Here is a 25,002-nt window from a genome sequence, read left to right on the forward strand (position 1 = left end):
GAGAGGAATAGCTAATGGGTGGGAAGCAGGCCACCTTCCAGAATGCTCCCAAGAGCTTGCAACCATCCTCCCCAATGAGCAGCTCAAGAGTGAGTAGGAAGCCTGGTAGCTGGGTCTTTGTTAGTGCCAAAAATATCTGTGAAGCTGTGGTACTCTCATTTTTGTGCTCTCTGGTCTGGCCTATTGAGCTTTTCTCCAAGAGTAAGCCATTGAACTGCTAATCCATTGTCTGGAAATGAAAGGTTTCTCTTACTTTTCCTATTTATAGAAACTTTGGCCCAGGATCTGGCCACCTTGAAAAGTTAAAAGGACGAAATCTCTGCTCTTGGCTTACCACCCAGATGCAGCCAAGTTTTTTGGAAACACATGTTGTTTAGGTCCTGTGTATTGGAAGGCTGTAGTCAGGGAGATCATTGCCTTTGTTTCAGTTCTCCCAAGATGAGCCTGGCCTTGGTCTATCCCTTAGAAATGAATTCAGTTCACTATTTGCAATTCATGGGGCTCTCCCGACCCAGTGACTGGAAGGTCAATCAAGGCTTCTTTCTCAGTGGTCATCAGTTGTCACTCATAGTTGAGCAGGCAGATGACTGGCCCTGATTCCAAAATGAGGAGATGCCAAAGGCCATCAGACCCACAGAGCCCTAGACTAGAGTCTAACTCTTCTTCTTGTTAACCCAGACTTCTTAGCTGTAAAATGGGGCTAACACCTGGCCTGCCTCACAGGCCTGTTGTGAGGACACATTCTGGAGCCAGTGGGTTGGATGGCCAAGTGTGCTGGGATTGTATGAGATCTCCCTGTCTGTGTAAGCCTAGGCCAGGCCTTCTGAGCCAGCTTCCTGATCTCTAAAATGGGCTAAAAGGACTGCTGTCACCTCTACCTCATGGAACTGGCAGGATTGAAGCACTTGATAACTGCAACTGAAATAAGCATTCTGTGTCATGGATGGGAAAGTCAGTGAAAAGTCACTGCCAGTATCATGGCTGGGGCTGATGGTATTTTCTATACTAAGGCCCTATGCTCCATAGGCCAAATCAAGAACCCTAGGCCTGATGGTGAGAGCAGGAGAGAGCCGGCAACCTTTTCAGGCCCGGGGCTGGTTTGGATGATGCCCTTGAGGGCCTGAATATGCTTCATTCTATCATCTCTTAGACCCAGAATGGCCTTGGGCATATCACGAAAATCTCTCCAGGCCTGTTTCCTCCTGTAAAATGAGGAGATTGTACTAGATCACCTTTGAGGTCCCTTCCAGTTCTGGAATGATGATTTTCCCATGCCAGGTTCTGCCCCTCCTCACCTGCTAAGGGCCATATTCCTGTAGTCTTTTAAAACCTGCAAACACTGCCTCAGGGTAGACAATTAGGGCTGTCCCCAATTTGTAGATGAAGAACCTTGACCTGAAGGTTAGTGATTGCTTGACCTTGAGCAAGGCATTCCCCTTGCAGGCTTCAGTTTCCTCATCTTTCAGATGAGAAGATGGTTCTAGATGATGTTCAACAAGCTTTCTGGCTTTAAGCAGCTCTGAATGCCCCTGGCTATGAATACTTTGAATCATGGCCAGGTGGGGATGGGCTTTTCTCAGGCCTGGTCTTCAGGAAAGGAGCAGACTTTGCCACCATCCTAGGGTCTCCCTTTCAACAAGCCCGGCCAGGGCTTTCAGACACCAAGAAGATTAAGGGCTGTCAGTGCTCACACAGGCTGTGGGGTCCACACTGACAGGAAAGCTCTGCCATCTGATGATTGGGGGGCACAAGAAGCATACCTGGTTCTGACTGCCTACTTTTTATGAGGATAAGAGACTTTTTGACTCAGACTTTCTCACTGGTTCTCTGGATTCCTTCCCAGGGTGAGCTAGAACGGCAGCTGCTGCAGGCCAACCCCATCCTGGAGGCTTTTGGTAATGCCAAGACTGTGAAGAATGACAACTCTTCCCGATTTGTGAGTGATTGCTATAGCTCCCCAGCTCTTCCCCTCCACCTCTTAACTTCTTTTTGCATTCCCTTCAATACCCAACTCAAAGGCCTAGCCCAACTCAGCATCTACTCTGGATGGATCTTGTATGCCTCTAGCTCAGTGATGGACAAACTTTTTAAAGAGGGGGCCAAAGGAAAGGAAATGCTCATCTGTCAGTCTGTTTCTAAGGCAACTCTTTCCAAGTTTCATTGTATTATATCCTCCTCATTGTATTCATCAGATTAGGAATAATGCCCTTCAGCAGGAATAGAACATTTCAGGGTGTCCCCCACCCCCCATCTGGCCCGCGGCATAGTTTGCCCATCACTGCTCTAGCTTATTTAAAGAGGGTACTTCTTCAGGTAAATTGATTAAGTCCTTGGTATTTCTCTCACATCTCCCTCTCATACTTAGTATGGTACCATGGTGTTATGTGGAGATGCATCTCCACATAACAATGGCAGAAAGCTTGGTTTGCTGGAACCAGTTATCTATTCTTGCCTGTTCAGTCAAAAGTCTTGGTTTCTGGGTGCTTTTAGATTGGGTGTTCCCATGTGGGAATGAAGACTTGTCCTGGTTTAGTACTTTTCAAGTATAGTTCTCATACTTAGCCCTACCTTCCCTGCTAACCTGGCCTAGGTCTGCTTTCCTCTAATGTTTGCATAAAACTTAATTCCCCAAGGACACGGCAATAAGAGGCTCCCTTCCTTGCCTAGGAAGTGGGCAGGGCAGGGCATGGAAGACCTTTAGTACCTCCTGAGTTTTACCTGTGGTGAAGGAGTTAGGTGAACTGGCCCTATTTCCAGGCTGGCATCTAACACAGTCTCTTCTTAGCATGATCACTCTGGTGCCAACTACAAAGAGGCAGAGCCATGCCCAGTCCTTCAGCAGTGTTGGTGAATGTGCCGAGCCCATTAGATGAGTGAACTGAGGCTTTCCTAGCCGAACTCTGCCAACTAGAGAGAAGTAGCCAGAGCACAGGGACCAGTGGTGGACCTCTCTCATTTCTTCCTCCCTCTCTCCTCAGGGCAAGTTCATTCGAATCAACTTTGATGTCAATGGTTACATTGTTGGAGCCAATATTGAGACTTGTATCCTTGCTGCCGATGCTGTCATGGGTTTTAAAGTGGAAGAGGAAGGAATAAGCCTGGCTTGACTCAGGGCTTCATAGAAGACTTCTTCCTGGCAGTGCCAGCTTACTCCATTGTAGGGGCAGTTGTCTTCTTCCTTGGGCCAAGATCTGAACCAGCATGCAATCGCTAAATCAAAGGTTTTATTTACACTTGTCACCAGAATTCTCTGAGTGAGATAGTTTTCTAGTTCTTTTATTTTTGCTTTCTCTCAATAGTTTGGTTGTTTGAACATTTCACTGCTAAACAGTTATCATTCCACATCATGGGGTTTAGGGATGCTGTCTGGAAAATCCACATAAAATCTTTTGGCCCTCTATTTGTACCAGAAAAGAAATCTGTGGTTTTTCTTTTCTTTTTATGGGGTATTTATAGTACCTTATTGTAAGTTTGGGGTTAAGTATGTACTTCTGAGTTTCTAAACTTTTTCTTGTGTCTCTGTTGGCGTTTGTGTGCCGTCTGTGACTTCTCAAAAACTCCCCCAAAATTCCCATTTGATTTCTTATGCCAACCTGTGATCTTTAGAAACCACAATGGGAAAAGTCACAATATGAAAGGGGTACCTGTATTTATCTCTTGAAAGGAGTTTAGTAGAGCGAGGATCATTGCATTTGGAGTTAGGTTCTTCATTGCAGTATACACTGCTTCGAGCTACACAGTCTCAGTCTTGGCCACCATATTGGTTTCAGAACTTGATTCTAGATTATTTGGAAACTTATCTCTCATCTCACTGAGGCCATTATGATCCCATCATTTTTTTTCTGTGTCCATCCCCTTATAAAAACCAGACCTTTAAATTAAATTAATCAGGATACTACTATGAAGTAAACGCTCTGGCATATTAGACTCTCTGGTTTCTATGGATTGGACCCCAGATGGTTTGTGTTGATTTTCCTCTAAAAAAAAAAAACAAAAGCCACTTTTAAATTCTATTATACATATTTTTTCTGATGAAGTTCTGGCTTCTTCTGTTGGGAGTTTGTCTTCCATATTTGTTGCATTTTACCCAGAATAATTCCTTGACGTTCTCAAAGATCTTTTGGAGAAATCGAGGGCCATCCGTCAAGCCAAGGAGGAAAGGACCTTCCATATCTTCTATTACTTGCTGTCTGGAGCTGGAGAACACTTAAAGAGTGAGTTGTTGATAATTGGGAAGAGCCCAAACCCTGTGAGTAGAGCAGGAACCAGATGACGTTGGGAGGCAGTTAGCAGGCCCAACCTGGGGGATAACTCTCATTTTCAGGAATACATATTAAAAAAAAAGACCCTTACCTTCTGTCTTAGAATCAGTATTGTGAATTGGTTCCATGGCAGAAGAATGATATGATCTAGACAGTGGGGGTTAAGTGACTTACCCAGGATCACACAGGAAGTGTCTGAGGTCACATTTAAATGAAGGACCTTCCATCTCCAGGCCTGGCTCTCAATCCACTAAGGTAGACCTATCCTCCCCACCCCAAAGACATATTTTTTAATGCTCAAAAGAATCTATACAAAAACCAGAATTGTTAAAGTGTTATCTTGGGTACTTTGGCTTATCTCAGCTTAACTGGCACATTGGATTTCCTACCAGAGTAGCCTTCCTCCTTCATTGACCTTGGGAGTTAGGCAGGGTAGACACTGGCTTATTTATATTTTCCTTTGTTATCTCTGGGACTTTCCCTCTGTTTCTGGTCCTATATTTGTGCTTAGGCTAGTGTTCTAAGAGCTCACACTGCTGTGGGCCAAGCACTGTGCTAGTATATTTGGGAATTAGCAGAACTAAGAGGCAAGTCTTGTACTTCCCTTGTGAGGACTCCCCAGCTTCCGGGAAAGGGGACATGAATTGGAGCTCCATGGCCTTCCTCTGCCACATATAATTAGAAAGGTTGTTTCTATCTACTCTTTAGCCCCACTTCCTCCTTGCCAAAGTGAAAGGCCTGGATCAGGTGATCTCTAGCATCCCTTCTAGCTGTCAGGCTATGACCCTGGGGTATTCATGTGTTCTTGCCTTCTCCTTGTCACCTTGGCAGCTGATCTGTTGTTGGAGCCCTACAACAAGTATCGTTTCCTGTCCAACGGGCACGTCACCATTCCTGGACAACAAGACAAGGATATGTTCCAGGAGACCATGGAAGCCATGAGGATCATGAGCATTCCGGAGGAGGAACAGATGGGTATGGAGCTGCTGTTAGTGAGGGAGCAGTTTGGGACAGGGAGGTGTTCAAACTCAGTTCAGTTAAGGAGTAGAAATCAAGGAAGAAATTAGGAAAAGGGCAGAGGCCTGGCTCATTACCGTTCTTCACATCTTTGAGCATCAGCAAGAAGGGTTAGGCAGGGGGGCCAGGTGGTGGTAGGACAGTCTTCTTCCTTTCCCTCCCCCTCCTCACCCCTGCTCACATTCTCTTCTCTTGTAAATGTCATTGGAGCTCATGGCTCTGTTCCAGCCACTGAGGACTTCCCTAGAGGTTGTCTTTTGAGGAAACTGGAGAGTTTGGTCTCTTTTTCAGCTAGCTGAATGGAAAGGAGGATCTTTGGGCCACTGATAAACTCACTGATTGATTTTGGAATGAGAAATATTCACTTTCATGCCTAGAGAGAACTTTGTGGCCCAGATCTGCCTCTATTAGGAGGAAACATGGTTTATTGAAATATAGGGCTATGTCCCTCCCACTGACCTAGTGTAGACTTTGGAGGGTCAAATTGCATAATCTCAGTCTGGCTCAGAGGAGATTGTATCTAGAAATGTGGTGGGCTCTTCTGCTTTTGGGCCTGACTTTGGAATCACTTAAGACTGGATGAGAAGGAAACTAGTTGTCACAATTTGGTTCTACCTCTATTCAATGGAAAGATTTAAAAAGCAACCCTCTCTGTCTGCCCAAGGCTGCCCAGCAGTCTTAACAGGGGAGAGATACTTCAGAGAAGAGAGCTGCTGTTGGAAGAGGGGAGGGCATATACAGATGTGAGGTTGTAAAAGGTGAAGAGTTTAGCCTGGAGGGTGGCTTTCTGAAGGGTGTGTGCTGGGATATGGAACCCCAGTTGGACTTGGAAGCAAATCCAGGATTTCAACAAGGGAAGCAATAGAGAGAGGGCAGGACAGGCAGGGCGAAATCAGGTCAGGGAGCCCCTGCTCACCTGTCACATGGGTGTGAAGATTAATCAAGAGTTGGCCAGGTGGGGACCCAATGCTCTTTTGAATGAATGTGACTTGTCAGGGCCAGGACCTGCCTCTCTAGGGTGTTTCAGGCCTTCAATTGACCTTTGTGTCACTCTCTGCAGGCTTGCTGAAAGTGATTTCAGGGGTCCTTCAGCTCGGCAATATAGCCTTCAAGAAGGAACGCAACACTGACCAGGCCTCTATGCCAGACAATACAGGTAAGGGTTAGGCCATGTCCTGGAGGTTGTTGTGAGAACAGGAGTTAGGAAATGAGAGCTTGGAGATCCTCAGAGAAAGAAGCTTTGTATTATCTCCTGGATTGATCCCTCTCCTGAGATGTGCCAGGTTCCCCCTCTTTGTTCCTTCTAGTCAGGCTCCTTTTTGAATGCTGAAACAGTTGTCCTTCCATAGTTGAACCCAGTGACAATCCTGCTTGCCTTTGGATAGCTGGGGAACAAAATCTTTGTTGTATTTAACTTGGAGAGAAAAGTTTTCTAAGCTAGGGGAAAGCCTGTACTCCCAGGGGACCAGTGAGGCTTTGGATACCTGAGGGGTCAGCAGAGGGGCAGATGGTAAAGCCCTGAGCATACCTCAAGGGGTGGGCTGGGGAAGGGAGATTCATATCCTAGAGAAGGCAGGGACAGAGATGGGAGCATTTCTTAGAGTAGCAGCCTTATGGTAGATGGGAAGGCCTGGTGGTCCTTGGGCTTGTCAAAAGCAATAGAGTTATTGACTCTCATCTAGCTCAAACCCTGTGAGCACCTGGGTAGCTCAGAGGAAGGAGCTGGCCAATGGGAGAGGGTGCCCTTAGTGGGTGTGGGCCGCACTATCTCCCAGCTGCCCACTGGCCTGAATAGGCCTGTGCTGAGGAGGAAGTGAGAGGCAGGAAAAGTGTGTGCTGGGGCCCTGGGCCCAGAGCTCTTGAGAGCATCAGGGGCTGTGTGGAGCCGTCCTGCTCTGTGCAACTGACTGCCTTTTACCAAGGAGTCTATTTATCCTCTTTTCTTGGCTTGATCCTGAATGCTTACAGCTGCCCAAAAAGTCTCCCACCTTCTGGGGATCAATGTGACTGATTTCACTCGAGGGATCCTCACACCTCGAATCAAGGTGGGACGGGATTATGTCCAGAAGGCCCAGACCAAAGAACAGGTACATCCTTCACCTCATATTGATTGTCTCATGACTTCTAAAAACAATCAATTTTCCTTGTTATCTTGTTTTTACATTGACCTTGTAAGTGATCTCCTTCCTTATACCAGAGAGGCTCCCAAACAGGGTTTGGTTTTGTTTTTAATAAAAAAGAGGAAGATGGGGGTGCGGTGTGTGGAGAAATAGAGCAGTCCTCCACACTCACAGATATAGGTGCCTCCCTAAAGGTCTGAAACACAGGAAGACTACTTGTTCCAGCTCTGGAGGAGGAGATTCTTGTAGGTACAGGCCACACTAGATGTTCTCAAGGTCTTTTCTCAGGCAGGCAGATCTGATCTATGATGGGGTTGGGGAGTGACAGAGAAGGGAAAGTCTATCCCTTTTATCTGGGACTTGCTTTGGGGCCATTTCTAGAATCATATATGACATTCTACTCACTGCACCACACTGCCTCAATAGCAAACCATTCTTTCTCTTAAAAAAAAAAACACAACCCTTATCTTCTGTCTTAGAATTGATACTAATTATCAATTATAAGACAGAAGAGTGGTTTCTGATTCTCCAGATGTGTCCAAAAGTTCATGATGATTCAGGGTCACATCTGCAGGGGAAGCCCCTTTCCCTTTTTAAATGGGCTCTCCATCATCTCCCCTTCCCTTCCAGGCTGACTTTGCCATTGAGGCTTTGGCTAAAGCTACATATGAACGTATGTTCCGCTGGCTGGTAATGCGTATTAACAAGGCTTTGGACAAGACCAAGAGACAGGGTGCCTCCTTCATCGGGATCCTGGACATTGCTGGTTTTGAGATCTTTGATGTAAGCCTTTCCACATCATCAGTGTAGGCTGAATGTCTGCTATTGGTGACCTCTTGGGGTCCCTGGGCATCTTCTGGTTCAGGCATCGCCAGACTGGCTCACCATTCCCCCACATTCTGAAGTTATGCTGTACCCAGTCTGAATAGTGATTGGGGCATGGTCAGGAGGAGGGAGGTTTAAGAGTCAGCTAGTTGCCCACAGTGAGTATGAAATGCCAACATGGGACTGATGGGGGGTCTTCCTTGGCTCACCTGGGCCCCACTAAACTCCTTGGCTTCTTTCCTGGCCCGCCTGGCCTTGCTGACCCCTCTGTGGGCCTCTTCCCCACAGCTAAACTCGTTTGAGCAGCTCTGCATCAACTACACCAACGAGAAGCTGCAGCAGCTCTTCAACCACACCATGTTCATCCTGGAGCAGGAAGAGTACCAGCGTGAGGGCATTGAGTGGAACTTCATTGACTTTGGCTTGGACCTGCAGCCCTGCATTGACCTCATTGAGAAGCCTGTAAGTGTTAGCCCTCAGCCCTCTATGCTTCTAATCTCTCCATTTCTGCTATGCTGGCCCTCAGTGACCTCTGAGGAACTTTCTCATAGCTCAGTGGTAGGGCCCTGGAGACCTGCAAACCAGGTGAGATGGAGGCAGGCTGGCTTTATCCCACTGTCACTCCTGATCTGATGAGAAGAATTGTGAAAGCACCACCCCTTGGCATGAGGGTCCTCGCTATCTGATCTTTGCTTCTGGGTCTGAGTAGCTGCTAATCTGTTAAAAAAAGAGCCTGCTGACTTAGCTGGTCCTGTGTGTTGCTAATAGAATCAAAGTCTGGGGTTTTATCATCATGCCTAGATTCAGCTGTGCTAGGCTTGGGTTCCCAGTTTCTCAACCCCACAGAACCGAGTGGCCAAGGAGAAGTGCATGAATGCTTTAGCACCAAATACTCAGCCTTCCCAGAAGATTATTTTCCCTGATGGGGGAATTCATAGCATCTTTGTGCATGAAATATAACAGGACCATAAATCCCCAATGGAAAGCACAGTGCATCTTTTTTTCCCTGGAGCATTCTCTTTGTAAACCCTTTTGTTATTTAAAAAAAAAAAAAAGCATTTCTCTATCAATCCAATTGAAAAGCTCTTCCTTGCAAGAGAACAGATAACCAGATTATTAGCCCTTTGATTTGGAGAGCTGCTTGAAGCAGAAATGCCCATTTATTTATTCATGGCAACCAGTATTAATACACTCTGGCCCCCCTTTTAACACACAAGATCCCTCAGTTGGGACTCTTACAAGTACACTAGCCTCCCTTTGATTAAGTTAATCCATTGTGGTCTGGGATCTGAAACGGGTCTCTTGACTTGTATCTAGAATTTCAACCATTGCACTCCCACCTTTGGGAATGACTGAGCCTTAAATTCCTGGTTCTCTCTGGTATGCATTGATGGATTGGTTTTGCATCCTTTTCTGGAGTATTGGCCAGAGTTGTTCTGATTCATAATTTTCTCTCCTTCAGCAAAAAATAAATTAACTTCAATCCTTTAAGAAATTCATTTTTTAATGAATGGAACCTTCTGATTCTCAATCAAACCTAGATTCAAGTTATTTCAAGGTTCCAATTATCCGAGAATTTATTATGTAAATCCAGGTCCTAAGGGTGGTATGGATTGTTTTTTCTCCTTCTTCCCAAGCCTGACTTCTTTTTCCTGTTCTCTCTAATTCCTTTAGGCTGGCCCCCCTGGCATCTTGGCACTTTTAGATGAGGAATGCTGGTTTCCCAAAGCCACAGACAAAAGCTTTGTAGAGAAAGTGGTGCAGGAACAAGGCACACACCCTAAATTCCAGAAGCCCAAACAGCTGAAAGACAAAGCTGATTTTTGTATCATTCACTATGCTGGCAAGGTAAGGAGAAACCTGGCTCCCTCTCTGGTTGTGGAGAGGTGGCAGGAGAGTCATGTGAGTCCCAGAGGTGCCAGCCTCTGGGAGCAGGGTCCAGGAAGGAACCTGCCTGATAGAATGCTATCAAGACCATGTCTGGGCTCTTTTTCAGCCTAGGTGCACCTGATTTGAGAAGGTCTGACCAACAGAAATTCATCTTATCATTTATTTATACATTCTAAGAAACTTCAGTTTTACCTCCATTGGGTGATAGTGGTCATCTCTATTGGATAAATCCATTCCCCCTGCCCCACCCCCCAATGGACTTGCTCACATACTGAAGTCCCTAATGTGATTATTCCTAATTTCTGCAGACCAGCTTTACCTTGAGCACACATTGGGTCTTTCTAACCTGTGGTTTGGGCTCTCACATTGGTCACATCCCTGCTTAGTCTGCCCAGTTCTGGTGATGGCTAAGGATCCTTCATCTTTCAGGTTGACTATAAAGCTGATGAATGGCTGATGAAGAACATGGACCCGCTGAATGATAATATTGCCACGCTTCTCCACCAGTCCTCAGATAAATTTGTCTCTGAACTATGGAAAGATGGTACGCCCTTAAATTAATCCTCTGCATTTGTTACTTCTGTGAGCTTGGGTTTGCTCTCTCTGTAGGGAGAGCCCCCAAAATGAGGTTTGAAACTTGGCTTTTCCAAGTAGTTTTCATAGTTGTCTCTCAGTGCAGGGGAGAGAGGTCTCCTTAGATTGAGATGGAGTTACCCTTCAGCACTAAGCCACGAACCTAGTAATCCCTAGAGAACTTCAGGCTAGGATCGTTGCCACCATTTCTGTGTATTTGGCTAGGCTTCTCTTTCAATGTGGGAATTTTCAAGAGGGTGGTTGATGTTCCTTGAAAAAGGCTCATCTGGGTGTTTTATTAAGATTCCTTTTGTTTTCATAGCAGATCCATTTTTTAAGTGTCTCTTAATTTTGTTGTTCGTTTTCCCTTGTTTTCTCTTGGGTTTTGCTTTAATGTCTCTGTTCCAGAGATGCAGAGCACTCAGAGAGCTTATTTCTATCAACATTTTCCTATTCTTCATCTAGAACCAGGTGACTGGGCCACCCAAGTGTTCTGTTCTTTGTGTGTGTCCGTCCTAGAGCCATGTGAGGAATGGAATGCACATCATGCTCCATTCCATTGGCATTTATCCATGCTCCTTTTGGCCTTTCCCACTTTTCCTTGCCTTTAGGGACCCCATAACGCCACCCTGTAGACTAGGAAAGCAGATCCCTTCCTTCCCTGCTACATTCTTTAGGCAAGTAGACTTATATTTAGAGTGCTTGTGAGTCCCATGGGATGAAAGTGTTCCCAAACCCTCTCCAGCAATGAGAGTGGCCATTAGACTGCTTGGATGTCAGTAGAGATGCAGCAGCCTGAGACAGGGAGGGGCTGTTGACTCTGAGGAGGCTTGCACTTCCTTGGCTTCCTTGGGCAGTCTCAGGCTCAACTGGAAAGTGCCCAGGCGTATGAAGCCTTGGTGAGCCACTTGGAATGGGCTCCCATTGGACAGCATTTAGTTACCTGGGTTATCAGTCTAGCCTCGGCCAACAGATCTTTTTACCAACTAACTACACAGGGACCTATGTCATCACCAAGAAACCATTAGCGGAGTGTCCTTTTCTGAATCCCAACATCCTAGGACATAATTCAGTTGAACACCCCAAATTGAATTCTAACCGCTTAGTAGTGTCAGATCTCTAACTTAGAAGAGCTTCATCTTCACTGTGAAAGGAAATGGTTCATTTTACAAGTCCTAATGAACTAGAGTAGCTGAGAGGCACAGTTTGGGTCAGCTGTGCTTAAGTTCATGAGAACTTGGGAGAAACTGGAAAATCCCCAGAGCTTTTGACTCTTTATCACTAAGCATCAGACTGATTTTGAGTTTTTCCCATATCTAACATCTCCCAAGAGTTTCAGGTGCCTTCATGTCTTTTTTTTTTTTAAACCCTTACCTTCTGTCGTGGAGTCAATACTGTGTATTGGCTCCAAGGCAGAAGAGTGGTAAGGGCTAGGCAATCCACTGAGCTACCCAGCTGCCCCCATCCTTCATGTCTTTTCTGATCTTTGCTCCCTCATCCCTATGTGAGGACACTGTGTAGACCAAAACACAGAGTAGATAGGGCCTCCCTACGGTCGTGGCCATCAGCATCCTACGCCAATGTCCTTAAATCCAATTGCATTTCATCTCATGGTTTAAAATAGCTTCTTAAAACTGGGTGAGTTGAAGAACAGGCTTGTGTATTTCTCCATAGGTCAATCAGGTCTTTCAAGATCTCATTTATGTGCCTTTAGCTAATTCTGAATACAAAGGTGAATTATCATCATCAGACTTCTCATAAGCATGGGCCTGGTCTGGGTTGGTAGGGTTTCCTTGATTCTAGCATGAGTCCCTATTAGAAGATTGGCGTATTTCTCCTTTTTAAAACACCTTTACTTTCTATTATAGAATCAATACTGTGTGTTGGTTCCAAGACCAGAAGAGCAGTAAGGGCTGGTTAATGGGGTTTAAGTGACTTGCCCAGGGTCACACAGCTAGGAAGTGTCTAAGGCCAGATTTGAACCCAGATCCTCCCACATCTAGGCCTAGTGCTTTATCCACTATGCTATCTAGCTTCCTCTGATTGGAGTATCTCTTAACCCAGTTGGGAAGAATTCATTCTTATGAGGATGAAGACTGGTAATCATTGTCTACTGCTCTCTGCCCCAAAGACCAGGATGGCATTAATTTACCATTGATCTGGAAGATTGTGTAGAGACTAAGCAAAAAGGGCCCACTGCTTCTGGCTGTTGACCTTTCTCCAAAACCAGTATTGTGTGTCTGCTTCTCCTCCTGCTTCTTTCTTGGTAGGTCATTAATCTCCTTTTGCATGCTCTCTGCAGTTGATCGCATCATTGGACTTGACCAAGTGGCTGGCATGTCAGAAACGGCTCTGCCAGGTGCCTTTAAGACCAGAAAGGGCATGTTCAGAACGGTTGGACAGCTCTATAAGGAGCAGCTCTCCAAGTTGATGGCCACCCTGAGAAACACCAACCCCAACTTTGTCCGGTGTATCATCCCCAACCACGAGAAGAAGGTAAAGCATTTATCTCAGAGAAGAGAAGAGAATATAACCTTGATTAGAAGGCTAAATCTTTCCACCACTATTTTCCTCCTATATCCCATTTCTAGATCCTCTTCCTTTGCAGAGCCATTGGGGAGGTTTCCCTTGAGAATTGCCTCATGATTCTCTTTGGAGGTGCTCAGTTGTAACACCTGTTGGTTTTGTTCATTTAGCCAAGAGGCATTTAACTTCTTTAAGTAACCCACTGAATCTTGAATGTTGAGCATCCCACTGCCTGCTTCTTACCCTATTCAGTTGAGTGAAGACTCTTGTTCTTCCATGCTCAATTGTGTAATGAGCAAAAGATAAAATGACTAAGGAAACAAATGTTTGGTCTTCTGAGCATAATCAGCTTATTAAACAGTGCATACCAGTTGCCCAACAAATCAGGACCAAACCCCTACCTCAGTTTAGGGCTGGATCCCAAGAAAAGGGGTGTGTGTGTGTGGGAAAACTTTTATACAGTAAATACAATTGTTCAAGTAAGCAATTAATTAAAGGAAACAAAGCAACATTAGGTAATCCATTTCTTTCTTTTTTTTAAACCCTTGCCTTCCCTCTTGGAATCCATACTGGGTATTGGTTCCAAGGCAGAAGAGTGGGAAGGGCAAGTAGGCAATGGGAGTTAAGTGACTTGCCCAGGATCACACAGCTAGGAAGTCTCTGAGACCAGATTTGAACCTAGGACTTCCCATCTTTAGGCCTGGCTCTCAATCCACTGAGCCACCCATCTGCCCCCTTGGTAATCCAATTTCTAATCAGATAAAAGATTAAGGGATTTCCATATTGGGGATTGGAGGGGGGGAGTGAACAGCTAAAATTCCCTAAAGTCAGGAAAAGAGGTTTCCCCCTCCTCCCCAAGAACCTAAACAATCAAGGAACTTGGAAACAATAATCTATTGATTAGTATGGGGCCAGTTTTCAGGTAAGACACATGGGTTCCTTGAAATGTATGATTATGAGAAACCTCCTTACATCAATCTTAGGATCTGACTTCATCTCTGGTCAATATAACATGGATCCTTGTTTTAGGGTCTCTAAACAGCAGGGAGAGGTGGTCCAGTTTCTCAGCCACCTAGGGATAGATTCAGACAATGCAGTAAGTTTTTCTCGCAGTTCTTGCAATTGAATAAATTTTCTCACTAGCCAGAAGTTGGAGCAGACCCATAATTGAAAAGAAGGGGAACTGAGCTGGCTCTAGAATTGAGTCACCAGATGGAGTCATTGTGGTTCACTCAGTTTCCATAATTAACCCCTTGCTGTCCTAATCCTCTCACTTCCTTCACACAGTATCCCTCACCACTGGCTTGGAAATAGCCCCATGTTTCTTTCTTTTCTAGGCTGGCAAATTGGACCCTCATCTTGTCTTGGACCAGCTGCGCTGTAATGGTGTGTTGGAGGGAATCCGGATCTGCCGCCAGGGCTTCCCCAATAGAGTTGTCTTCCAGGAGTTCCGGCAGAGGTCAGTTTGGATCAACAATCTCCCATGTCTTTCTGTAGCCAGTTTGGGACATGGTTTACAAATGGCTTCCTGGGGGCCATCCTTCACTTGCGCTTATTTGGTCTCTATCAGTGCTGGAATCTGGCCCACTGCTGTCCCCAAGTTATCCCCTCTTCCAGTGACTAAGGCTATAAAATATCCCTGGAAGGCTCAGCTCAGAGATGGGGGCTTCAAAGGAACCTGAATGAAAAGTCAGGCAGTCACACATGGCAGTGCTTCTGGGTCTATGCTCCTGAGGCAGTGTTGTTGCCCAACCACCATGGTATCTACGCATGTTATCCCTATTGATTATCCGAGCATCTCTGGAAGGGAGCAGTGGAAACACCTCACTCCTCCAACACTTCTTTTTAAAGCTTTCATTGATGGTTTTCTGTTTCTCACAACAACATAATTATCTCAAGGATTCTTCCTTCACCCCCTTCTATTAACAAATGACATTTTTTAAAGAGAGGGAAAGTCAGCACAGTTGGCAGCTACAATTGACCAATACATGAAAAAGGCCCTGTAACCTCTATGGTGCCTCGCTTCTCTAGTTGTACCTCTTCATCCCAGTCCTTGCCTGATCTGTATAGGTTTTGATTTTGGGGTCTCATTCTTTCCATTTTTTTAAACCATTTATTAATATCATTCTTTCCATTTTAATTGTTCTCATTAATAGATTGTTTTCTTGCCAGCTTCTCTCTGTATCAGTTCATGTAGCTCTTCCCAGCCTTCTCTGTCTCCATCACACATATCTACACAGTGCCAGAATATCCCATTATGTTCATGTCCCACAATTAAACCATTTCCCATTTGAAAGGCAGTTGCTTTGTTTCTAATTCTTAGCTATAGTTTAGAGTAAATGGGAACTTTTTTCTTATCATTGGTTTCCTTGGGATGGAGTCTTTGTCAGAGAGTTTATTCTTATAATTCCAAATTGCTTTTCAAAAAAGTTTAGCCATTTCACAACTGCGAACAATGTTTCAGTGTGCCTCTCTTTTCAGAGTACCTTCAGCATTGATTTGGGCCATTTCACATGTTACCTGAGATCTTCCAATTCTCTTTTCTTTTTTTTTTTTTTTACTTTTTTTTTTATTAATGTTCATTTTTAATCTGTTTACATATTTTATGCCCCTACTTTCCCCTTCATCCCCCGCTCTCCCCCCACCCATGGCCAATGCACATTTCCACTGGTTGTAACAAGTGTCCTTGTTCAGGGTCTATTTCCCATTCATGTCCTCCTCAGACCATGCATTCAAGCAATTGTTTATCTTATATGTTTCCTCTCCTGCAGTCCTTCCTCTGAATGTGGGTAGCATCTTTACCATAACTCCCTCAGAGCTGTCTTGTGTCATTGCAGTGCTGCTGGTGCAGGAGCCCATTACATTTGATTTTACCATAGTATATCAGTCTCTGTGTACAATGTTCCTCTGGCTCTGCTCCTTTCGCTCTGCATCACTTCCTGGAGGTCTCTCCAATTTGCATGGAATTCCTCCAGTTTATTATTCCTTTTAGCACAATAGTATTCCATCACCCGCACATACCACAATTTGTTCAGCCATTCCCCAATTGAAGGACATCCCCTCATTTTCCAGTTTTTTGCCACTACAAAAAGCGCAGCTAAAAATATTTTCGTACAAGTCTGTTTATCTATGATCTCTTTGGGGGTACAAACCCAACAATGGTATGGCTGGATCAAAGGGCAGGCAATCTTTTATAGCCCTTTGGGCATAGTTCCAAATTGCCAGCCAGAATGGCCGGATCATTTCACAACTCCACCAGCAATGCATTAATGTCCCGATTTTGCCACATCCCCTCCAACATTCATTACTCTCCCCTTCTTTCATTTTAGCCAATCTGCTAGGTGTGAGGTGATACCTCAGAGTTGTTTTGATTTGCATTTCTCTAATTATTAGAGATTTAGAACACTTTCTCATGTGCTTATTGATACTTTTGATTTCTTTACCTGAGAATTGCCTATTCATGTCTCTTGCCCATTTATCAATTGGGGAATGGCTTGATTTTTTATACAATTGCTTTAACTCCTTGTATATTTGAGTGATTAGACCCCTGTCAGAGTTTTTCGTTATAAAGATTTTTTCCCAATTTGTTGTTTCCCTTCTGATTTTGACTACATTGTTTTTGTTTGTACAAAAGCTTTTTAAAAACCATTAAATTTACATTTTGTAATTTTCTCTAACTCTTGCTTGGTTTTAAAATCTTTCCTTTCCCAGAGATCTGACAAGTATACTATTCTGTGTTCACTTAACTTATTTATAGTTTCCCTCTTTATATTCAAGTCATTCACCCATTCTGAATTTATCTTGGTGTAGGGTGTGAGATGTTGATCTAAACCTAATCTCTCCCATATTGTTTTCCAAATTTCCCAGCAGTTTTTGTCAAATAGTGGATTCCTGTCCCAAAAGTTGGGCTCTTTGGGTTTATCATACACTGTCTTGCTGATGTCATTTACCCCAAGTCTATTCCATTGATCCTCCTCTCTGTCTCTTAGCCAGTACCACACTGTTTTGATGACTGCTGCTTTATAGTATAGTTTAATATCTGGTCCTGCTAGGCCCCCTTCCTTCATATTTTTTTTCATTATTTCCCTAGATATTCTTGATCTTTTGTTATTCCAAATGAACTTTGTTATAGTTTTTCCTAATTCGGTAAAGAAGTTTTTTGGTAATTTGATAGGTATGGCGCTAAATAGGTAAATTAATTTGGGTAGGATATTCATTTTTATTATGTTAGCTCGGCCTACCCATGAACAGTTACTGGCTTTCCAATTGTTGAGGTCCAGTTTTATTTGTTTGGAAAGTGTTTTGTAGTTGTTTTCGTATAATTGCTGTGTTTGTTTTGGTAGATAGATTCCCAAGTATTTTATATTGTCTAGGGTGATTTTAAATGGTGTTTCTCTTTCTACCTCTTGCTGCTCTAATGTGTTGGAAATATATAGAAATGCTGATGATTTATGTGCATTTATTTTGTATCCTGCCACTTTGCTAAAGTTGTTGATTATTTCTACCAGCCCCAATTCTCTTTTCTTATGGGGAGATGTTGTTTAAAAAATAAACCGAGTCCTGTGCTATGGTTTGGAAAATGACCTCAGTTTCACACTTGTCTCTCAAAATCTTTTGTGCTTTTCATACTTCTGATGGAATGCATTTTAGAAATGAGGATGAAAGACCTTGGCCATTAGGTCTAATCTGTAATAATGTAATTTCTTCTTCTTCTTCAGGTATGAGATCCTGACTCCAAATTCAATTCCTAAAGGTTTCATGGATGGAAAACAGGCATGTGTGTTAATGGTAAGTCAGGCTGCCAATTCCTCCTCCTTCCTCTCTTCAGGTTCACATGCTCAGAATGCCAGTCAGACCATACCTGTTTCCCTGTAGTGCCAAGTAGATAATGAGACCAATGATGGTCAAATAGGTCATAAGACCCCAAGCTGGATAGGACCTTGGGCATCACCTTGCCTAACTCCTTTTATAGAGAGTGAAACTTAGACCCAGAGTATTCAAGGACATCCAAGAGTAGTGGCTGATATTGGAATGCTGCCATCTCACTCTCTAGCATTGTTCTTGCTAGAAAGCCAGCACAGGAGTTTCTTATATTTGTATAATGTTTCATAGCTGGGAATATTCTCATTTGATTGGAAGCCCAGTGTGGTTCAGTGAGAGTACCTCGTTTGAAATCCTTCCTGACCTTGCCTTTGAGACCATGGGACAAGACCCTTCCTCTTAAGTCTCCTGTAAAAGGAATGGGAGGCACTAGGGCTTGGGGTTCTTCTAGGTGTAGGACCCTTTGATGTTCATGGCAGTTCACAAGGTAGGTTAGGCAGGTAGTTATTCCCATTTTATAGGAAGGGCAATCAAGTGACCGGTGATATGAAATTAGGCAAATAAGTAGCAGGGTTGGGGTTGGAACCTTTCCTTCCTTTCTCCTTTCTCTCCTCCCTCCATCCTTCCTTCCCTCTCTGCTTTCCTCCTGTCTCAGATTGCTAAGTTACTTGAGAACTAAGTGGTAGCAATAAGGGATGTGGGCATGGGTATGTTAAAAGTTACAAGGGAGGAGGAAGACAAGAAGGATTCTACCAGTTTGCCTCAGGTTTCCCTTTCCAGCTCTACAGTTTTGCTGCAGCGGATGCCAAGCATTTCAGAGAGGCAAGAAGAGCCATAGCTTGGCCTTCCCTTGTCCCCTCTGCTTTCTCTATGACCCTTCAGCAGGACTTTCAGGGTCTAACCTTTGCAGCTTTTAATTGGGCAGAAGAATCCTGGTGCTTTAGGTACTAGGGAAGGTAGACAGCTCTGTGGGGTCTCTGCCATCACAGAGCTCACAGCATATCTGTAGGGGGCATCAGAGGGACCCTTTTTCCCCCTTGTTGGTATATCTTCTCCTTCCCCTTATTGTGCTAGGAATGCATCTCCCCCTTCTCCTCTCCTTGCCCTGTTCCCTTAGCCTGGGAGAGGCAGGGAGAAAAGGGAGCAAGAGATGTGCCTCAATATGCCTTGCAAAGATGGGGCATCCAGAAACAGCCCCCCTGATGTCCTGACTGTGGTGGAGAGTAAAGCATCATCTTCTGTCCTTTAGATCAAAGCCTTAGAACTGGACAGCAACCTGTATCGCATTGGACAGAGCAAAGTCTTCTTCCGAGCTGGGGTCCTTGCTCACCTGGAAGAGGAGAGAGATTTGAAGATCACAGATGTCATCATAGGCTTCCAGGCCTGCTGCAGGGGCTATCTGGCCAGAAAGTATGCTGAGTATCCCTCCCCTCCTCCAACCGTTGTCTGCTTAGGCCCTTCTTGTCATGTCCCTTGGGAAGGAAGCTGCTGGAGAGTCCTGAGCCTGCTAGACACTGCAGCTGTTAGTGCTCAGGGCTGAAATCCTAAGGTCCTGATTGGCAGAGGCTTAGCTGGCTGCTGTGGGTGCTAGCAAGGCCCACCTGTTATGGGGGGGCTCCAGCTTTTACTTACTGTGGCTGGTGCCGCATTCAGTTTTCAGAAATATTTTCTGGAGGGAATTTTACTTAAAGCAAAGTGCAGATGTGGGATTGGGAAATAGAGAATCCCAGTGTGGGACACACTCCTTGTTGGGGCAGCTGCATGGCCACCTTCAGGGCTGTTAGTCGGTGGGGGTGAGGTGTCCACTGGCCATAGACCTGCACAGGCATAATTCTGTATCATGGAATTTGAGCTAGAAGGAGCCTATTTATGCCCTTCATTTCCCAGAGGAGGAAAGCCAAGTGACTGGCTATTGGTCACACAGTCACATGGAGTCTGAGGCCGACTTTGACCCCGTTCCTTCCTGGCTTCAAGCTCAGCCATTTCATCTTTAAGGGGGTGGGGGGGGGCTTGGAGCCAGCGAGTCCTGGGAGGCCTGTACCCCTGGGCACCAGGCCTTACTCTATGCTCCTTGGCCCAGGGCCTTTGCCAAGAGGCAGCAGCAGCTGACGGCCATGAAGGTGCTCCAGCGCAACTGTGCGGCCTACTTGAAACTCCGCAACTGGCAGTGGTGGCGCCTCTTCACCAAGGTGGGCTGGGCAGGGGTTTGGGACCCTGACTCCGACTGGGCTCAGTGAACCTCAGGGGTGGTGGCTGGGAGACTGGCACCCACTGACACCTGCAGGACCAGAGAGGGGGCCTTCTTGAACCTTGAACAAGTTCCTTCTCTGAGATGAGATGAGGATGTGCCTTGGGAAGCCTTTCCTTGCCGGCTCCTTCTAGGGTTGGCTGGGGTCAGCAACAGGCCGTGTCCGCTCTTGGGAGACCACCCTGCTAAGTGCACAGTCTTGCTGCCCCCTGACACGCAGAGGCTGTTCTCTTTCTTGGAGTGGCAAGAGTATCTATGGGAATGAGATCACAAAGAGTCAGTGTCTCCAGGTGCTCTTGGTGCTGGAGGCCCCAGCATGCACCCTGCACTGGAGGGCTGATGGGCCTCTTGACTCTGATTTGTGTCTCTAGGTCAAGCCCCTGCTCCAAGTCAGCAGACAGGAAGAAGAGATGATGGCCAAGGAGGAGGAGCTGGTGAAGGTCAAAGAGAAGCAATTGGCAGCAGAGAACAGACTGACCGAGATGGAGACCTTGCAATCTCAGGTGAGCGCCCACAGCCGCTGCCAAAGGGCCTGAGCACCAGCCACTTGGGAGCCTTCTTCATTTAGCTGCGGCCTGCAGGTTCAAAGCAGTGATTGCAGCTTTCCATTTGTTAACTTGATTAAAGATTAATTGGAAAAGGGCCTTTGGGCCTAATGAAACTCAAGATTTGCTAAATACATACCATGGCATTAGCCACTGGGAAGCAGCAAACTGAATGGCACACAGCTCCAGCCCTACAGAACCTACAACCAGGGTGGACGGCTCATTCCACTTTGTATCAGCTAAGACACATCTTCCTGGGTTTCTCAAAACACTGCTTCATGGTTAATTTTTTTAAACCCTTACCTTCCATCTTGGAATCAATACTATGTATTGGTTCAAAGGCAGAAGAGCAGTAAAGGCTAGGTAATAGTGTTAAATGACTTTCCTAGGGTCACATTTCCTAGGAAATATTTGAGGCCAGATTTGAATCCAGGACCTCTCATTTCTAGATCTGGCTCTCAATTCACTGAGCCACTTAGCTGCACCCTAAGGGATTTTTGTGTCTCTTTGTCCAGTGTCCTCAGTGGTTTCTATTGTCATCTGCCCTAATGTTGGGCTTCACCAAACACTTTTATGGTCAGCTTGCTCTTGTTTTGGCACCCTAGACCAACTTGGTCTTTGACTCAGGCTTTTGGAGGTGAGGCCCCTTTAGGGACATTCTTCAGCAGGTGGTGTTGCTGCAAGAATTCATGACTCGGTTTATTCCNATTCTCTATATAGCAGTGCACCATTTCTGCCCTTTTATTCTCTGTGCAGCTTTAGAATTCAGTCTATTTCTCTTTTCCCACAATCACCATGAACTTATTACTTGGTACTAAGTGCCAAGCACTATACTAGGTATTGGGAATCAAAGAACAATGACTTTTACAAATTTCTTTGGAGATATTATGTCAATATAGTTATAGCTATACCTATCAAGCTATCTATCCAGTGCTCTTTCTGTCTCTCCTCTCCATCCATCCATCCATCCATCCATCCATCTCTCCATCCCTCTATTTAGCCATCTATCTCTCTAATTATCTATCCACCTGTTGATTTATCCATCTATCTACTTATCCAAATATCCATTCAGGAGTGTGCTGGACACAGCTCAAACATGCATGCAAAAACTGATTATTAAATTTTCAATGTGAGTAAATACTTCCTCGTAAATCAGCAAATGCTACAAATTGGGATTTGATTTATTGTTCTGGTGATCATCTACCCCTATGAATATAATGAAGAAAAATTTTAATAATGCAAATTAAACTGAAAAGTTTGCCCACACCCATGGGGGGAGGTGTTGGATGAATGGAGGGACACTGACAGGACTGTACTGGTGTGTTTATGTAGACATACATGCATGTAGATATGAGTGTATGTAGATACAGATACATATGAAACAGATACTGCAAATAGACAACTATACATATCCATTTATAATATGTATATCTATAGACATACATGCACATTGTATATGCACACAAATGGGTATATGTGTGCCTCTGTATTTAGAGTGTTTGCATATATACACATACAATATATTTATAGCCACACAGAATTCCATGCGTGGGCTCCTGCTTTCATTATGGATCTCTTTCTAGGTGGTAGCTATTATATCTGTTGGTAGTCACATTAAGCCAAAGGATTGGTCAAACCTAGAGGAACACACCCATCTTCAATAGTCATTTGAGGTCAAGATCACTCTGTTGCACCCTAAAATTTCATCCCAGTAAATTTGACTTGAGATACATTAAGTTGTATCTCGAGATCTATCTATCATCTCCAGATAATCTGATAAAGATAGCTTAGTTGATAAGGAAGTAACAGGACATGGGATATCTTTCTGTTAGCTCATAGCGCTTCTACCAGATCTCTCTTGCAGCATGGAGTTTATTATATATACTTCAAGACTCATTTCACACAAAAGAATACCCCCCCCAAACTTTGTGTTTGTGCAGAAACACAAATTATGTCACACCAAAGCACAATAAAGTTATAGTTTTACAAAATATTTTCTCATGAATATAATGCCAGATGAGAAAAAAGTCCCAAGGCTAAAAATGAGCCTCACTTAATCTAAAAGTTATTTTGCCTGAGCTTGCCACTCCATGACCTTGGGATGCCTGTAGCAGTTAGAAAGATATACCCACAGCTGCAGCTTTACTCTGCTGAGTGAAAAAAGGCTGTTAACTCATTAAGTGCTGGTTTACTCAGAACTTAAAGTTTTCCTAGAAGGCTATAATGTTTTTCAATAAGAAAAGGTGTGGATCATAAAAGGAGTCAAAAGAGGAGTCTCAGATTTTCATCTATTTGAGACTTTGTTTCTCTTATTGGCCTCCCACATATTCTCCTTTTTCCTTTAAATTTAAAAGGGCATCCACCTGTTGCACTGTGTGAATTTCTCTTATGAGGGCCAAGGAAAAAAAAATTTTTTTTATACATTAATGGATGTCTGGTGTATTTATTTTGTTCCATTGATAAGCATTTTCCCCCTTCCATCACCAGATAGTTTTTTTTAAGAGTTTTTATTTATTTTTTATTTTTTTTATTTTTTTAAACATTTATTAATATTCATTTTTAACATGGTTACATGATTCATGCTCCTACTTTCCCCTTCACCCCCCACTCTCCCCCCACCCATGACCGATGCACATTTCCACTAGTTTTGTCATGTGTCCTTGATCAAGACCTATTTCCAAATTGTTGGTGGTTGCATTGGTGTGGTAGTTTCGAGTCCACACCCTCAATCATGTCCACCCCGACCCATGCATTCAAGCAGTTGTTTTTCTTATATGTTTCCTCTCCTGCAGTCCTTCCTCTGAATGTGGGCAGCGTTCTTTACCATAAATCCCTCAGAATTGTCCTGGGTCATTGTATTGCTGCTGGTACAGAGGTCCATTACATTCAATTTTACCATAGTATATCAGTCTCTGTGTACAATGTTCTTCTGGCTCTGCTCCTTTCGCACTGCATCTGTTCCTGGAGGTCTCTCCAGTTCGTCTGGAACTCCTCCAGTTTATTATTCCTTTTAGCACAATAGTATTCCATCACCCACATATACCACAGTTTGTTCAGCCATTCCCCAATTGAAGGACATACCCTCCTTTTCCAGTTTGTTGCCACTACAAAAAGCGCAACTATAAATATTTTCGTACAAGTCTGTTTATCTATGATCTCTTTGGGGTACAAACCCAACAATGGTATGGCTGGATCAAAGGGCAGGCATTCTTTTATAGCCTTTTGAGCATGATTCCAAATTGCCAGCCAGAATGGCTGGATCAGTTCACAGCTCCACCAGCAATGCATTAGTGTCCCAATTTTGCCACATCCCCTCCAACATTCATTACTCTCCCCTTTTTTCATTTTAGCCAATCTGCTAGGTGTGAGGTGATACCTCAGAGTTGTTTTGATTTGCATTTCTCTAATTATTAGACATTTAGAACACTTTCTCATGTGCTTATTGATACTTTTGATTTCTTTACCTGAAAATTGCCTATTCATGTCTCTTGCCCATTTATCAATTGGGGAATGGCTTGATTTTTTTATACAATTGCTTTAACTCCTTGTATATTTGAGTGATTAGACCCCTGTCAGAGTTTTTTGTTAAAAAGATTTTTTCCCAATATGTTGTTTCCCTTCTGATTTTGACTACGTTATTTTTGTTTGTACAAAAGCTTTTTAGTTTAATATAATCAAAACCATTTAATTTACATTTTGTAATTTTCTCTAACTCTTGCTTGGTTTTAAAATCTTTCCTTTCCCACAGATCTGGCAGGTATACTATTTTGTGTTCACTTAACTTATTTATAGTAGGGTGTGAGATGTTGATCTAAACCTAATCTCTCCCATATTGTTTTCCAAATTTCCCAGCAGTTTTTGTCAAATAGTGGATTCATGTCCCAGAAGTTGGGCTCTTTGGGTTTATCATACACTGTCTTGCTGATGTCATTTACCCCAAGTCTATTCCATTGATCCTCCTCTCTGTCTCTTAGCCAGTACCATATTGTTTTTTTTTTAAACCCTTGTACTTCGGTGTATTGTCTCATAGGTGGAAGAGTGGTAAGGGTGGGCAATGGCTGTCAAGTGACTTGTCCAGGGTCACACAGCTGGGAAGTGGCTGAGGCCGGGTTTGAACCTAGGACCTCCTGTCTCTAGGCCTGACTCTCACTCCACTGAGCTACCCAGCTGCCCCT

At 44.2% G+C, this 25,002-nt stretch overlaps 1 protein-coding gene across 1 annotated transcript in view; it reads left to right on the top strand.

Annotated features, from left to right (window-relative positions):
* The window catches only part of MYH9 (myosin heavy chain 9), a 141,268-nt gene that overhangs the window by 55,916 nt on the left and 60,350 nt on the right, over positions 1-25,002 (top strand). The window contains exons 6-22 of the mRNA XM_044679127.1: positions 1,844-1,936; positions 2,979-3,042; positions 4,116-4,214; positions 5,094-5,237; positions 6,340-6,435; positions 7,248-7,366; positions 8,030-8,182; positions 8,513-8,686; positions 9,899-10,072; positions 10,544-10,658; positions 12,990-13,183; positions 14,551-14,672; positions 17,932-18,001; positions 19,284-19,444; positions 20,115-20,223; positions 20,654-20,785; positions 21,433-21,464. Of these exons, the coding sequence (XP_044535062.1) occupies positions 1,844-1,936; positions 2,979-3,042; positions 4,116-4,214; positions 5,094-5,237; positions 6,340-6,435; positions 7,248-7,366; positions 8,030-8,182; positions 8,513-8,686; positions 9,899-10,072; positions 10,544-10,658; positions 12,990-13,183; positions 14,551-14,672; positions 17,932-18,001; positions 19,284-19,444; positions 20,115-20,223; positions 20,654-20,785; positions 21,433-21,464 (2,051 nt within the window). The remainder of the gene's footprint in view (positions 1-1,843; positions 1,937-2,978; positions 3,043-4,115; positions 4,215-5,093; positions 5,238-6,339; positions 6,436-7,247; positions 7,367-8,029; positions 8,183-8,512; positions 8,687-9,898; positions 10,073-10,543; positions 10,659-12,989; positions 13,184-14,550; positions 14,673-17,931; positions 18,002-19,283; positions 19,445-20,114; positions 20,224-20,653; positions 20,786-21,432; positions 21,465-25,002) is intronic.

This window comes from Gracilinanus agilis, chromosome 5 (assembly GCF_016433145.1).
Source record: "Gracilinanus agilis isolate LMUSP501 chromosome 5, AgileGrace, whole genome shotgun sequence".
NCBI classification, from domain to species: Eukaryota; Metazoa; Chordata; class Mammalia; order Didelphimorphia; family Didelphidae; genus Gracilinanus; species Gracilinanus agilis.